The sequence below is a fragment of the Doryrhamphus excisus genome, chromosome 20 (genome assembly GCF_030265055.1).
Source record: "Doryrhamphus excisus isolate RoL2022-K1 chromosome 20, RoL_Dexc_1.0, whole genome shotgun sequence".
NCBI lineage: Eukaryota > Metazoa > Chordata > Actinopteri > Syngnathiformes > Syngnathidae > Doryrhamphus > Doryrhamphus excisus.
The window spans coordinates 12490339-12507394 of record NC_080485.1 but is presented as its reverse complement, the minus strand read 5'-3'; the positions used below and the strand labels follow the sequence as shown (position 1 = coordinate 12507394).

General features: G+C 43.8%; 2 protein-coding genes across 2 annotated transcripts in view; both read right to left on the bottom strand.

Moving 5' to 3' along the window:
* The window catches only part of sdccag8 (SHH signaling and ciliogenesis regulator sdccag8), a 36056-nt gene extending 35566 nt beyond the window's left edge, over window positions 1-490 (bottom strand). The window contains exon 1 of the mRNA XM_058059289.1: window positions 301-490. Within this exon, the coding sequence (XP_057915272.1) occupies window positions 301-358 (58 nt within the window). The 5' untranslated portion in view covers window positions 359-490. The remainder of the gene's footprint in view (window positions 1-300) is intronic.
* A 2829-nt stretch (window positions 491-3319) lies between these two features.
* On the bottom strand, window positions 3320-16853 carry tnfaip3 (tumor necrosis factor, alpha-induced protein 3). The gene is made up of 9 exons (XM_058058874.1): window positions 16494-16853; window positions 14305-14673; window positions 9593-9783; window positions 9376-9517; window positions 9124-9294; window positions 8869-9049; window positions 7427-8415; window positions 7144-7349; window positions 3320-6924 (listed from the first exon to the last, which is right to left on the bottom strand). The coding sequence occupies exons 2-9, from the start codon at window positions 14609-14611 to the stop codon at window positions 6631-6633; spliced, it is 2481 nt and encodes an 826-aa protein (XP_057914857.1). The 5' UTR covers window positions 14612-14673; window positions 16494-16853; the 3' UTR covers window positions 3320-6630.
* Between the last annotated feature and the right edge of the window lie 203 nt (window positions 16854-17056).

The following is a 17056-nucleotide window of genomic DNA, read 5'->3' as shown; positions in this document are numbered from 1 at the left end:
AATGGAGATTATATAGCGGTAGCTTTGCAAGTGTGCCTAATGTTGTGTCCAATGTATTGGATACTAATGGCGCAGCAAGGAAGCAACAGGTGGCGATTAAGCAACACTACTTTATCTTGTTCAATGCCATGGGAGTTGTTACGGGTATTTTACACTGGTTAAATGTTTAATTAAAAGCACAAAAGACGCCCACCTGTCTAAAACACACCTTAAATGAACATTGCTGTGTGTTTCCCTGTAACTTGTGGCTAATAATGCAAGCGCTAATTAGCCTGGTTAGCAAAAGACAAAACGACTCACGCTTTAGTTCTACACCCAGCTGCTCCACTCCGTCCTCGTCAGACTCGAACGGTTTCATTTATTAAACTTAATGTGATTCAGTGTGGGGAACCCTAATTCTAATCCATTACACATGCCAACTCGGCTGCACGTAAGCACCGAGAACAGCGCGTAAAAACGATAAACCTATGGGTGTGTTAGCTTTACACACTCTCTCGTGCCGAAAAGGCGGTTTCCTATTATGGAATTAGGGTCAGCGATAAAGGTTTGGCGTGAGGTAAAAAACGAAGCCACCTTCAACAGATGACGCCATACACTGTAAAACACACGGACTTCTGGGAAGTATAGTCAAACTGTGAAAATAAAATATATTTTGATATATTTTCTGCTTCTATTTTGTGTTCTAAATCAATTTTCTGTATGACTCCAATCGTTTTTAATATTTCTTATATAAAAATCACTATATTTGCTACATTTTTTATCTCAATAATATCATTTTTAAGAAACGTGTATTATACACCATGACTTTCTACAGCCTGTGTAATGTCTCTAATGTAAGAATGGCATAATTATTCTTGATAATCGATAAAAATAAATACACAAATGCAATGCGTGGGGTACTTGCAGTACCGATGTATCCTGAAGGGGTCAGTCGTGCGTGACCTGGCACTGCTGTCCTCATTTTTAAACTTTATTGAAATCCACAAACAGCTAGTAGTTAGCAGGTTGACCTCACAGTCTGGAGATCTTGGATTCGGTTTTGTCATATTTTCAGTGGTGGTAAAAGTAACCTTAAAGGTTCATTTATCCCTTTCATTTGTCATTTATATGAATTTTGAATTGCTTTGCGCATGTAAAACAACAATTGTAAAACTATCTTAAAATTATGTATTTTGTGTTCACGTATTTGAGTCCACTGCTGATGACGTCATAGACGAGGGACACAAGGAGTACTGGTTGCAATTTAGTTTAGCTCGCTAATAGGATGCTAACAAGGATGTATTTTTAAGAATACATTAATTGTATGAACAATGTCAATGCCATATTGTACGCTAAGTGAAGAATGCACCCAAACCAAGTCAAAATTTTGGTGTAGATTTTTAACGCTAACCAAAAAAAAACATGGAAATACGGGCGAACGCTAACCAAGGTTCCACTGTATTTCAAAGTAGGCCTACAAATTCAATTGTATTGTTGTAACATGTAAAATTGAAGATAGTTTAAACCCTATAAGCTCTATAATACTTTGCTGTTCCAGACTTGATTTGTTATTACTGGAAGAGGATGCAAAAGTGTCTCTTTTGATGGTAAAGGTTGCTGACCCCTGCCCGAGCATGTTGCTCTTTTAAGAAGCAGAGCGGATGTGTTTTAAGTGACTCACAGAGTCGAACTGTGCATTGCATCATTGTATCGTTTTTATAGTTACATGAACTTTTGCTTTAGTTTCCGCTGAAAAATGTCACAGACCCAAAGGGGAAACTCAGGTGACACATCAACAAACGTTGCCAGGTTATCTTCGACGCGCCTTAAAAAAAAAAATGCTGACACACAAAGGTAACCATAACAACGCCCTCATCCGATTGCACAAATGGCAACTTCCTGAGCTGTACTTTTGATTTTTGCATCATTTAGGTCTTGAAAAGAAGAAAGAGTGAGTCAGGACCTGGTGGGTTTATTCATTTACCGACATTGTGTTGCAATCGAGATGTGACATTTTCATTCAGTATTTACTGACAGCTTAAACACAGCCTTTGAGACAGATTTCAGTGTAGATGAGCTGAAAAGCTGAGGACATTAGAATAAACATGGTATCAAATCGACACTACATAGCCCTGAAAATGGACACATTTTAACATAAAATGGTGATTTTAGTGCAGATAATAATTACAATTGTTACAATGTGAATGAATACTTCCACCACAAATGACTGTTGTTGGGTGGCACAGGCCTTACCACACTGTAACTTAACAACTGTAACTTAACGACGTTCAGCGTGAACTCACGATGGCCTACTATCACGATGAGAGTTCAGGCAACTTGAGCAGGATTTCAATGAGTGCTCTATGAAGGCTTAAAGAGGACCAAACTGTTATTTTTAAAACACATACTGAAACCTGAAAGGAAGCAAGGGCCACTTTGATATTTCGGAAAGCAACATGTATATGTATATATGCTAAAACATTATGTATATTTCAAGAAAAAAAACTGTATCTCAGCATTATGATATAAATAAAAAAGCCTAAATTTCCAAATATTTCAACATTCACCAGGTTTGCTGAGGTATGCTGGAGCCTATCCCAGCTGACTTTAGGTGACAGGTGAGGTTTTTTTTCTTATATATTTCAACATTATGCTACTAAAATAATATTTATTTTCATAAAATTATGAGTTTTTCTGGTAAGGTTACAACTTTTTTTCTCTTAATATTTTGACTTTATTCTTGAAGAATTATTGCTGCCGTTTTATTTATTTATTTACCAGTAAATTTCTTGCTAAATGTGCCACTGTCCAGAAATGGCCCCCGAGCGGCAATTTGGATACCCCTACCTTAACCATTAGGGGTCTTTCTCTTCTCAAAAATACTTATATACCACATAATAACAATAAATGTTAAATGTAATTAATACGAGGGTCACTATTTGGCAGAAGAACCATGTGACTACTCCTGGCCAATCAGGAACGACAGCGATAGCAGTGTGAAAAATAATATAAATATGTTTTTACAGAAGTAAATGAGTATATTTTTTTCTTAAGTATAAAGCATGTACAATTGCCCCCCCACATTCTTTGATTTTTCAGTATGTGGAAACATTTTGGACACCCCTGGTCTACATCCTCTGTATCATCACTCCAAAATTCCCCCTCAGTGCACTGCTACTAAGGGTGGGTGGAGGGGGCTGCTGTATTTACTGGAGGTACTATAAATGTATTTTCTATATAGATATATATTGTTTACTTATTTAATGCATGATGCAACAACCTCAGTAAATACACACCTTTACACTCACACACACACACAAAACACAGTAGACAGTTCAGATTTCTTAATAAAAATAATTCATTTCAGGACAACATATAAATAATTATTGAATCACACAATACACATAACTTGATATGAATAAATACTTAACAAATAAAACCAGGCTTTAGTTTTTTTTCCTCCTCTCTATCTCTCTCTCCATACAACGCTCCATTGCGGAAAGGTCACACAAAGAAAGTTGTTTGCATGTTTTGTTACACCTTCTTCTTCTGCCTCTCATCCCTAAAGCGAGTCTGGAGTACCCACAGCAGATCGGACAGTCATGTTACGTGCGACTCCATCGTGCGTGACCTTCTCCATGCAGGCCAAACTCACGTCAGAACCTCGTCAAAAGCAAAGTCTGGATGAGCTGGACCGCTATTTTGTGTATTAAGGTGGGTCTAGAGGTGATTCAAGCACATACACAGATCTACGTATCGTATACGTACAGGCCATCGACACTACAGTTGAATGTGAAGGCAGAGTTGGCCTGTTGGCTGCAGCCACAGATGGACATCAGCTCGTATGGGGGTCTTACGAGGAGGACCCCCTTTTGATTCGCATCGGATGGGTTTCAGATCGGAACTGAGAATGAATGGGCTTGTAAAGCGGCTCTTGTGGCAAGACGGCCGCCGTTTTGGGGGCTACAGTGGAACCTTCCAAGTCGAACACAAGCAGTTTTGTGACACTGAAAACTGTTATTCCCATGGTCTGTTCCGGGGTCAAAATGCCGCCATCATGAAACCTTAAAGATGATGTTTTAAGTAACATTTTACCATTCCAAATAAGTATAAAGAGAAGTTAAACACTGTACAATTAACAGAAATGCTCCAATTAACGATAGTCTTTTGTTAGTTTCTAATGTAAAAGCAAAACCTCTGAACTCTACAGCTTCCGTTCCACTTTCTCATGCACTCAGGATCATTAGTTAAATAAACAATTTCATGTTGGAGTATTTATGGTAAATGGAAGAAAAACTAATGAAAACAAATTACCATTTGAGAACCCTTTACCCCTAGCACCTAATGGGAGAGCTATTACCGATCATTGTCATGCTAGTCATGCTAGCCTACATGCTATTCACGTTCGCATCTGCTTGGGGATAAATAATAGTCATATTTAATTCAAGGCATTGCTCAATGTACGGAGCAGCCTGAACCCTTACATATCACAATAAGTTCCATTTTAGGTTCTATGGTTATCATCACACCTGTATTGCAGAAATGTTTTCTTGGTTGAAGTTCAAACTGCTCCACTTTGAGGGGGTGTGCGACTTGTGAGGCTCCAATGTAATCATCGTAAAGAGCACTGCGATGTCTATCTGCGGCACGCTGGCTGCGAAATGGACCCAGCCGGCCATTTTTAAAGGAGGTATAACAACTGTTTGGCGATTTGATGGCACATGTACATTATTTTGGCAAAAAAAAAAAAAAAACCAAAACAAAACAAGAGGAAGCTATTAAAATACATCTGGAAACCCTAGTAAAAAAAAAAAAAAAACAGGAATGTCAGTTTTGCGTACTATTTGAGACGCGCACGTGTGTGTTTTTGTTTAAAGATGAGGCATCAGGTCGGAAAGGTCCTACAACACGGACCGAGATCCATATTCACAAATGCATTTTAAGTAGAAGAAGAAGAATACTACTAATAAGAAGAAGCGGGAGCACTGATCCAGCAATCAGGCCCCTCTGGTCCGTCTTAAAAGGCAAAACCTATGGAGGATCAGCCCCAATACAATACTGTGCTGTTGCAGCAGCAGCACAAACACATTCAGAGAAATGAGATTGTGCCAAAGCAGGCAATCAAAGGGTTTGTTTGCTCGGTGGAAAGTTGTCGCCGTGGCCCAGCAGGTAAAGAAGCTCACCTACGGGTTGGGACACGGCATATACAACAAACCCAGAGCTGGATTTTACATGTGTTGTGTGTGTATGTGTATGTGTGTGTGTGGTATTAAGGTGGCACATGTTCCAGTCTGCTGTCATCGTGTTCTCGCTAAGACTGGAACTGGAGTTTGTAGGTGCTTAAGTGGTCCGTAAACAGGAAAAACAACATCCAAGGCAACAGAGCTGTTGTTAGCAAGGAAAAAGGGGGCTGGCTCCAAATAAAAAAGTAAATGCTGTAAGCAGAATGCTGTCTGTCTGCGTATGTGTGTGTGTGTGTGAAACTGCCAGTATGTTGGCTACAATGGAGAGGTTCTCTTTGCATGTAGCACCAAAACCAGCAGGAGCCTGCCCTGTCTGTCTTGCACTGTTTAAACACATACTTCCACAGGCTAAGTCCAAACATACATGTATTTTTTTTTAAGTATATTTCCCCCATGTGCCTCCACGCTAAGTGCATTTAAAATGAATCTCTTTTACAGTGTTAAACTCTGTTTCATCCAGTCAGTCAGTCAGTTCAACTCCACTCGTCTTTGTAGTGGGAATGTAGATGTTACATGAAAAACAGTAACGGTGCACGCGGTGACATCATACAAAGGAGACCAGCCAAACTGCACATGCTGAAGTTTGGCGAGTCTCTACCCTGGTCCAAGTTTTTTCCAAAAAAGTGCATTTCCGGAGATCTTAAATATACTTTCTTAAAAAAAAAAAAAAATCCCATGTTTGTTTGGACAAAGCCTGGTTTGCAATATTAAGTCAATATAAACAGATAAGAATACAAGTCCTTCAGAAGCAAAACCGGGTATTGGAAGGTAGTTGTGTAATCACACGGTACTGATTGTAAGAGCTTTTTGGCCAAAGTATTTAGCAAGAACAAGGATTATGGAGAGGAAGGGGTGCGCGCTAACTAATAGTGATCACCGATTGTTTTTTGGGGGGCTTTCAATTTGTTGTAGGGCGAGACAGACAGGCACAGATGGGTAGAGACAGGACAGAGAGACAGACAGACGATCCTTGGCTGTGGTCTAGAAAGCAAAAAAGTCAGATGCTTCTTGTTATGTCGACGTACAATCATTGTGTCCGGCACGAGTCAGCACGTACCTCTAAATACATTTTGTACACAAGTCGCTTGCTCGGCTGACACGTCGCCCAAACCTCTCGCCGTGTTAAGTGCACGCAGCTTGTCAGATGATAATAATTGCACAAAGAGGTATTCTGGAGGCCATGTCTACTGCAAACACACACACATTCACTTCCCCCCAAGTGCACACACACTCGCTTCACATTCTACATGGGGGAGAGGGGGGGTGATTTTCAGGCCATAAGGTTACTAGTTAGTCACTAGCTAGTTAGTTAATTGGTTAGTTAGTATCAGAGGTGCATTGACTGGCATGGTGCGCCCAGCAACGGGGGCGTGCTAGCATGCTAGCGATGTGACTGTCTCGCACGCGATCAGCCGCGGTATATCTGTTTGAAGTGGTCGCACTCGTTGCAGTAGCCCTGTTTCTCTTGGTTAGCGTAGTGGTCGCAGCCCTGCGTCCGGCACCGCTGCTTGGACTTCTCCTTGGGCGCCTGCGCCCGCCTGCCCGCCTCGCGGCCTTGGCCTCGTGTGTGGCACTCAGGACAGAGGTCCGTGCAGCCCGGGGACACGTTGCTGCAGCCGCTTCGCCGGCACTGGGTCTGGGTCTGGGTTTGGGTTTGGGTCTGGGATTGCTGCGTGGATCGGGGTTTGGTCGCTCGGTCACGCTGTTGAGAGAAGAGAAAGAGGGGCGTTAAAAATGTCAAAGAGGAGACTCCCTCAAGAAAAAACGACATTCAAAACAGTTGCTTAGCGAAGAGCCGCAGTGTATTTCCTGGTGATAGCTGGCTAGCTGGTGATAGCTAAAAATCAACACTCCCGACACCAAGGTCTTGCATATCACTACCTATAAACATGAAGAATGAGTTTTGGAGAACAAAGCGTACCATGACCAGGGGAGGGGAGTGTGGTGTGCGGTGTGCCACTTGGTTGAGCCGTGCACTCTGCTCTTTGACGTAGCACTTGTCGCAGTACCCCTCCAGCATGGCCTTGCCGACTGCGCCGCAGCCCTGTCCACGACACCGCGTCGCATTTTGGAAGCCGGCCTCCAAACCGTGCCGACTCTGAGCCGGGGCTGGGGGAGGCGTCAGGTCTGGAATAAAAAGCATATTTTTGAATGATGTGTGCAGCTCGACTATAAATGATGAATGGCACCCGTTGAGAACTTACGGTGGTTGGTCTGATAGTCTACGTAGCAAATAGTGCAGAAACCCAACTTCTCCGGCGTCCCAAAGAACTGGCACCCCGATCTTTTACAGGGCCGGGCTAGAGGGGCCTGCCAGGCAGAGGTGTGTCCTGGGGTTAGGGTGAGGCAAGGCCGCTCAGGGTCCCTTGCCTGGCTCCAAGCTGAAGACGAGGCCTCAGTCCTTGGCTTGTTTGGCTGTGCGTCCCCCCTGTCTGGAGCCTGCTGTCTCTGCATGCAGGGCGGACACAGCCCATTGAATATCCTAAAAGCTTCCTGCCTGCACATGCTGCAGCGTTCCGTCTCGGTCTTGCGCGCCCCCCACTGGCTCCAGCCGGGGCCCTGCCCCACGTGAGGCGTCAGGGCCCCGGCTTCGGGGCCTGCGAGTCCCGTGGAAGCCGTTCCAGCTCCAGGAGGTCCCTGGTTCTGCCTGGAGTTGAAACAGCGTTCGCAAAGTCCGTCGTGCTCCACGCTGAGGGTGAAGAGGCACCCGGGTGTCTTGCACTTCATGGCGTGTGTTTCACTGTACAAGCTGAGGCTGGGGGCCGTGGGCGGCGCAGAGCGCGGGCTTGACAGCACCACCCGACTTGATGAGGAGGATGGAGGGCTGCCGCTTCGGCCTCCTCTGGAGCTCCCCTCGTTGTCCAATCCGCCTCCTTGAGCACCTCCCCCTTTGGTCTGCACAAGGCCTTCTATCCTGGCTCCTCCACCACCACCGCCCGTCGTGGCTTGCCGCTTCTCGAAGCACTCGTGGCAATGGGGCTGCGTGTCCACCGACACGTAGAAGGTGCACCGTGGCGTGGCGCAGCGGATCTCGATCAGCGAGAGTTGCGAGACGGAGAAGGGCGGCGGGCGTTGTGGCTGAGCAGCCCACGCCTGCTCCTTGTCCTCCTGCCAACGCTGGTACTCGTGGTTGACCAGCTGCAGGTAGTCCTCCATCAGGTTCATGTCTTCGGGGAGGTTCCCCTCGTCCAGCCTTTGGAGGAAAAACATTTTTCACTTGATTGTACTTGTTGGGATGTTAGTTAAGATACTTACAGGTCAGTTACAGGAGTTTATAAATGTATGAATGCAAATACCATTTGTAGCGCCTCCTATAGGTTGTGGTCAAAATGCTTTGGAAGACCATGCTAGCGTTCATGTAATATACACATCCTCAAAAGTTTAATAACCACTACAAAAATGGTCAGTGAGTTACAGACCATTAGTTGCTAAGTCCACTCATGTCCCTGAAAAGATATTTTGCTTAACGGCGGCCATGTTTTTCAGCCCATCTTGGTCAAATCAAAGTGTATCAAAGTTTTAGGTGATCCGGCCAAACTATAATAGAGTGTCATGTCATGTCAAATATTCACTCTTTTTGTGCAGTAGACGTTTTTACAAACAAATACATAAAAATGATCCGGGTCCGACATGCTAAATAAAGTACCGAGCAGCATTGATGATCCGCGTAGCATCGTATCCCAAGCCAATGACGGGGATCTCTATCAGCAGCAGGTAGTCTTTCAGCAGCCTCTCCTTCTGCTGCTGTTCCTTCTCCATCAGGAAGTGGACCTTCAGCTCCTCAAAGCCTCCTCGTCCGGGATTGATCAGCGGGACGGCTCTAATCTCTAAGCAGTAAATGATTGTGAATAAAAAGAAAAACTACAAAAGCTAGCTAGTCCTATGTGCGTGTTTCCCCTACCTGGGCCGCTGTCCTTTATAGTGATGAGGGGCGCAAAGTGCTGCGAGTCATAACCCAGCACTATCGGGTATTTATAGCATTCAGCCGGCGGCCAGTGCAGCGGGAGATAGATCCCACCCACGTTGAGGGGGGAGATGGAGGACCCCGACTTCAAGCTCCTAAGCACCTGGTCTGTTGTTGTGGAGGCAGAATAATAATAATATATTATGACTGCTATTTAAGAGCCACATTTTACAATGGCGCATGTTGTACCTGCGATGACGATGATGGGTCTGCGGAGGATGTTGGAGAGGACAAAGATGTGAATGTCCTCCAGGGAGTCAAACTGGAGGCCGTTGCTACTGGAAACCGGAGACGCCATCTTTACGATCTTCTCCCACTCGTCCTCCCAGTTCTGGAATAGCGTTGAAATTTCTTTTTTAGTACACCCACCCTAATTAGAAACACATTGTTTGGTCAGTTGTGTTACCATGGTGGTGTATCGGAGGCCCGTCTGGGTGAACTCTTGGGACTGCAGAAGCTCTGCCTGGAAACGGGCACGAAAGACTCCAGTGTCGCTGTCTTTCAAAACACCGTGCAGGGTTTTCCGGAGGACCAGATCCGTGTCCTGGACCCCCAGCATGTACTGGGAGGCAGCGTGGAGCAAACAGTTGCCATCTCCTTCACAAACACAGAGAAACACACGCATTGTAGTATACCATATACTAGATACAGAGATTATTAACTGTATTAGGGCCGCTCTGGAAAGGAAATACAGTGTAAACTTGCACATTACAAAAGTTCTAATGTTAGGGGATAATGTAAAAAAAAGTATTAATATCACTAGAAAAAAGTGATACATATTTTTCTTTGGAATTTGTTCCACTAATATTTGGACCCTTTTTCCTCCCCCTTCAAAATCACAACAGCAGTGTTCTCTTTCTACATTCCAACTTTTCATTTAATTTTAAATAGTTACTTATTGTTATTTTACATTGTTGAAGTAATATTTAGAAATTTTTACTCAAAGATACAACTTTTTTCATGTAATATTTTGACTTTATTCTGTTAAAGGTCGGCCATTTTTTTCCCTCATAAATTGCAACTGTAGTCAAAATATTTTTTTAATCACTACTTGGTTGGAATTCATTCTACGAATATTTCCATTTTGTACAAAAAACCAAACATTACTGTTCTTTTTTTCCTCGACAAGGCTGACATAATATATATTTTTTCCTCCTAATATTCCCAATATTTCCTAATAAACACTTGATTTTTGCTTGTGAAACTATGTCTTTTGTCTCGCAAATTGCAACTGTATGCTAAAAATAATAATAATTGGAAAAAATAAAATGCTACTTTATTTGTTATATTTTTTGAATTTGATTTGAGAATATTTTGACTTTTCCTCAAAATCGCATAATATTTGGATTTCATACTCAATGTTTCAACTTTTTTTTCTCCAATTCAAAGGTTTAGTCATACAAAATTTAGAAGTTGACACACTAGCAGCTTGAGAACACAAGTGCACAGATAATTGCAGCATATTGCATGCACACATGCGGAACAGGAGTGTGGGGATTTCCATGCTGAGGGCTAGATTGTGTGCAGACTATTATATGACGCTCACATGTCTGAAAGCACAAACACCACAGGCTCCCTTCTGCTTAAGCGGTCAACAGCGATAAGGACCCTGAGATAAATAATCTGACAATGTCGTAAAATTAAGCGCCAAAGACCATCACTGCATCCGAACCAAACCCAAAGCGGAATTTCACAGTGCCCCCCTTAACCGCCGGGTCTTTTTCTTATTGTGAAAGGCGAGAAGCAGGCCGTGTTTGCGCTCGGCGCAACCTTGTTGCCACACTAAACACAGGAATTTCCCAGCGTTAACTTCTGCTCCTTGTGCATGATCCCAGCTCAGCTGGTCCTGGACTTTCCAAGGAGGCGTGGTTTGGTCCGGGTGGAATGTTCTTAATCTTTATCTTTAACGACTGCTGTCATCACACAATCAAGTATGTGGTGAATGAATGTGCAACACGTCTGCATACACTTCCTTATGTCTTACATTCTTTGTCAGACTGAAAGTGACCCGTGTGCAAGAGCTATATGGACAAAGTTATGACTGAAAATGGAAGCTAACCCCGTCGGCACAGTTCTTAGTTCCTTTGATATGCTTCTTTCACGCCATACTCCTCCAAGCGTGCCTTTGACGGACCTTGCTCTGGGTACAAGGAACAAGTATACAATTGGTGCTAAATGTCTTGTTAAAATGAAGAATTACAATTTCAGGGTTTGGACTGCAAGATTTCCAAGAATTGCAGATGCCATTGTAGAATCGCCAAAAAGAAACAGAATCTACTGTTAAACGCGAAACCTTGTGCACATTGACAAAATGTGACAAAGCCATTGGCTGCAATATGTCACTGAAGCTAAATGTCTTGTTAAAATGAAGAATTACAATTTCAGGGTTTGGACTGCAAGATTTCCAAGAATTGCAGATGCCATTGTAAAATCGGCAAAAAGAAACAGAATCTACTGTTAAACGCAGAACCTTGTGCACATTGACAAAATGTGACAAAGCCATTGGCTGCAATATGTCACTGAAGCTACACTTTTTGCATTCTCATCTAGATTTCTTTGATGAATTTTTCGGATTATTTGCTTAGCCTTCTGACCATCTCACTCCTATGGGCTGTGGTTACTGCACCGTGGGCCATGAAAACTCGCCATACTCTGTTAAGTGTTTGTTCTTCAAATGCTGTATGTAAGTTAAAGCAATTTAATATGCTAGCTCCGCAAGATATTTTTCATGGCATGTGTTGCAGGATGCAAACTTAGCGTCACTCTCACAAATGTCATATACTCTTAAGTTCCACACAGTAGACATTGTTGGGACTACCGTCGCAAGCCTACGCATTGTGACAATACTCAAGATATTAGACACACAGGCTGCTAGCTGCTATAGTATGAACCACAAGTGATTGTTTTTGTGATCGCCATGTGGTGATCACATGCTTTTATTTTTATTTTTTTTACGAAAATCGATATGATCAGTGACCGATCGATCGGAGAGAATTTTCGGAGAGAACAAGAATTTTTTTTCATTGTAGCAAGTCATTGTAGCTATTTTGGGCGGCACGGCGGTCGAGTGGAGGGTGGTTCAATTCCACCCTCGGCCATCTCTGTGTGGAGTTTGCATGTTCTCCCCGTGCATGCGTGGGTTTTCTCCGGGTACTCCGGTTTCCTCCCACATTCCAAAAACATGCTAGGTTAATCGGCGACTCCAAATTGTCCATAGGTATGAATGTGAGTGTGAATGGTTGTTTGTCTATATGTGCCCTGTGATTGGCTGGCCACCAGTCCAGGGTGTACCCCGCCTCTCGTCCAAAGACAGCTGGGATAGGCTCCAGCACCCCTGTGACCCTCATGAGGATAAGCGGTAGAAAATGAATGAATGAATGGTTATTTTGAAGCTATTATCGTACATTTTCATTTGATTGTAATTATGAGATTATTATATGACCTTCTCTGGTCGGCCCTTTATTGACGGACTTCTGTTCTGTTCTGTTCTGTTTGAGTGTGTGTGTGTGTGTGTGTGTGTAGAGCTTCAGTGACTCAGCATCAGACATTTAATGTGTGTGTGTGTGTCCTCTGCTGAAAGTCACGTCTGGGTCCTTCAGAGTTAGACAGTCGGGCTCTTTGAGTGTGTCTCATCTTGATGACATCATCTTCACATGCCTGGAAAGTTCTATGCAGGGTTACTGGCAGAAAAGGCTAGAACATTTGATGTCATCATTTCCAATTTTAAGGGTCTTTCTAAAGAGGAACTGAGCTCGGGTGTGTGTTCAGTACTTTCTTGAGTCATGAGTAACTTTGAATTGATCAGTTTACTGCACAGAACACTCAAGTTCCTCATCCATGCTGCTCGACAGAAATGCATCGGACTAGAAATTATTACCGCTTCCTCCTCCTTTATTTCAAGCTGCTAAAAATAGAGTCGGCTCCACAAGCACTTGACAGACACGCTTCATTTACGGCAGCGTAGGTTTGCTCAGTGCGCTCACATTTGATTTAACCAGGCCTGGCCAGCTGCGACACACCTGACAGCACCAACCAGGGACAGCGTAAATCTTCTCCGTTTAACAACCTGTGAGATTTACACACATCCACGGCGATAGGTTGAAAAAAAGAGGGGGCAGACCCCTGAGATGTAAATAAAAGCGTGTGAAGCCACAGAATTTCCCCTGCGTGCCCAGGGATGTTCCACGCAGCAGAAAACATGACTTGGCAGAAACGTGGAGCTCCATAAAACCAGAACTAAATGAGTGTGCGAAAGTGGAACCCACAACCCTCACTGACAATAACTGTACTATAAAATGTGAATAAGCGCTGATGCACACACACACACACACACACGTCTCGGGCGGTCTGTGCTAATTAGCTCATTTGTAGCAGTTGTTGAGCCTTTAGTGTCGTGTGTTACGTTTTTGTAATTGGAGATGCATAACTGTCAAGGATACCAAAACCTCCTGAGGGGGGGAAAGGTATCTCCACGGCCTTTAAAATGCATTCCAAAGCAACAGGTGGCGCTATAAGCCCTGAGGCCGACTTAGCAAATCCGAAAGCCACCTCTGGAAAAGGCAAAGACAACAACGATGGCGCGAGAACAAGACGAACCATAGGTGGGGAAAGACTAAAGCTAAGGTGTTAGCTTTACACATTAGCCAATCAAGAGACCTGAAGAAAGTAATCAAGTTCCGGTAAAGGTGCAATAACAACAACGGTGAATCACTTTGACACAAAGTAACAGGTTGCCACTTTGGCCAATCAGAAGCCGGAAAAAAGTATTTTCCGGAATGACGACACAGATGAATCAAGGACAAGGAGAAACATAGTTAGTCTGGAATGATCGTGTAACTCAATATTTAACAAAGTAACACACTCCATTTCCAGAAAAAGCACAATAGCAACATTGGGTAAACGATGGAATGTTAATCAAACATGGACTTTTTCTTAAATATCCCTTTCATACAACATGTGGCACATTACCGCTAACCGTAACACCACTTTAGCCAATCAGAGACATGAAGAAAGTCATTTCCGGAAAAGGTACAAACAAAACAAAAGAAAGTGAGTTCAGTAAAAAAAAAAATAAAAAGCCAAAGTGTACAGGCCACACAAACAAGCAGGCTCTCTTACCGTTGGTACGCAGGGGCACCATCTTCTTCACCTCCCGGCACCAGTTGAGCTTCTTCTCCTGCTCCAGGGAGGCCTGCATGGCTCGGTCCAGGATAGCGGCCTGCACCACCTCCCGGAAGGCCTGCGGGAAGTGGTTCATGGCGATCATCTCCAGCGTGTAGCGGTGCATCCCCCGCAGGTGGTGCATGAGCCCGCCGCTGGCCGCCGGCTTCACCACGTCGTTGGGCACCCGCTGGCGGATCTTCACCGCCTTCAGCAGGTTGGAGACGAAGAGGAATTTGGGGAGGAAGTTCTGTCCCTGCGACATGGCGGACGGAACGGAGAGGAACCAGGAGGAGGAGGAGCCGACCACGGATGATAGACAGGAAACTAGAAGACAGAGCGAAGCGTATTTTGAGTCCCAGCAGAGGACAACGGTTGTTTGGGCAACCACCACAGACACAATCATCCCTTTTGGAGCTTCTGGTGAACTAAATCAAAACAGATCCACAAAAGAAGGCTTTGTATTGCCGCTTGTTCTTATAACGTTCCATTTTGTCTGCACGCTTGTTGAGAGTTTCCCCAAAACACAACGCACCAGTGTCCTGCTGAGCTTGGAGAAAATGCACACACTTATGCAACATAATAGATGATGTATATTACATTTTATACTGTATATGCTAACATGGCAGTCACACGTTAACAGGTTAGCTAGGATTTATTAAGATGTGTAGCGAAGCCTGCTTTTTTTTTTTTTTTCCAAGTGATGGTCTCATCTAAATAACAGTGGTATCATGTCCATAAATGTTCGAGCACCTCCTCTCTCAAAATTTGAGCTTTTTTCCTGACAGTTGGTACTAATAAATAGGCTCAAGGGACACCTCTTACTGTTAGAAAATCATACAAAACTCACTTTTAAATAAAAGTACACAGTATGTTACAATGGTCATGCTAATTGCTATACTATAAAATATACATACTATAAAATACTTGAACCACAGCTTGTAGAGAGTACAAATGGGCATTTTAGAGTAGTGTCAGCACATTTTAAGCACAGAGGAAGCTGGATGTGACAAGTCAAGCATGTGGTCCCAAATATTGGCTGACTTTCCCGTTTTCAGCAACAAGTTTGTGTCAGGCAGCAAGAATACGCTTGCCGCAATTGTTAAAATCACTCCTGTGTTATATCTGTAGCAAAAAAAAAGAAAAAACAGCCTGCATGACAACATTTCTTCTTTTTCAACTTATACTACTCCTTTTTGTTGTTCTGTGTTTTTTTATTCATTCCATTTCTTCAATGTGCCGTTTGTGTGACACTTTGATACTAATATTTACACATAGACTGGTCTGTAAAAACAAAAATGCATATTTTTTTAGCCTTTTTATAAAATTATATCAAAGTGGTCGTGCACATCCTTTGATTTTTCTGCATTTGGGCACCCTTTAAATGAAGTCGTCCTTGAATACTTCAATAAATAAACATTACAAGAGTTACAACTTCATGCTAACTAGGGCCATATAAAGGGAAGTTGTGGTCCCTTACTGCATACTATATTGAACTGAATGTTGGCATACATTACATTGAATTGTTACAGAAATTGCAGTTTGTATTTTTTGGTAAAAAAAAATGAATAATACATCATGTACGAATGAAGTTTTTGTTATAGTTAGGTGTGCACCTTTCGGAGCAGCAGGTGCACCAACATGCATGCCCGTCTGGAGCAGCAGAGGGAGGGGGCAGTCAGCTTAACACACACCAGTAGTGTGTCAATGATGGTGATAGTAATAGTAATGTCTTTATTGGTAACGGTGGCGGTTAACACATTGAACAATAACCGACACTTTGCTAACGTTCGAGGCTTATGTAATCCCCAATGACAACCACCTCGAAGACAATGTGGCGGTTGTACCGTTAAACACAAACACTACGCGTAGGCACAAAAGTAGCCGCTCCAGAAGCAGCCTTAGGCGGCCTAAAGGGCTCCGTTAGGGCCCGGTGGTGGTGGTGGAGGAGGATGACGTCTTTGTAAACAATGGCTGTCGTGAGCTGCTTCCACCGTGTCCCCCTCCATCACCACTACCACCACCACCACCACCACCACCACTACCAGCAGCAGCGAGCTAAGCTAGCGACTCAAGGCCCCGACGAGCCCCCCCTTTCAACGGCCCAATGAGGCAGGCCCACACGGGCTCCCGTGTTGTCGGCTTACCTGGCCGATGTGTCGGGCTGGTGCTACAACAAAGCCTCCCGGATGCTTGGCAGCCTCGTCCTGTTGTCAGCCGCTCCACTCAGCCTCCTCGGCGCCATTCAACCTCCTTCTTCTTCTTCGTCTTCTTCTTCTTCTTCGTCTTCTTTTTCTTCTTCTTGCGTCCGCCACTATACGCGAAGCAGCTATTTTTGGACGCCCCGCACTTTGACGAGCCCTCAAAGAGAGTGGCCGCATACGATAGCGTTTAAAAGCATAAAAAGATGAGGTAAAAAAGCCCAAGTCAAGGGGATTTCCACGCAGGGACTTTCCGTCCACCCATTTTTTTCCCTCCCTCAGTCAAGTCACAACCCTTACGGGGGCTGTTACAGCTACCCGCCACTAGGGGGCGTTGCAGGCGAGAGGCGTCATTTGTTTTTGTTTTGTTTTGTGTGTGTTTTTTTTTTTACCATATACAGTACAGTACATCCAGTGACTTGCAGTGGGGGGGGGGGGGGGGTCAGGTGACGCGAGTCTCAACTGTCATGATGAAAAATAAAAAACAAATAATGATCACATAAAATAAA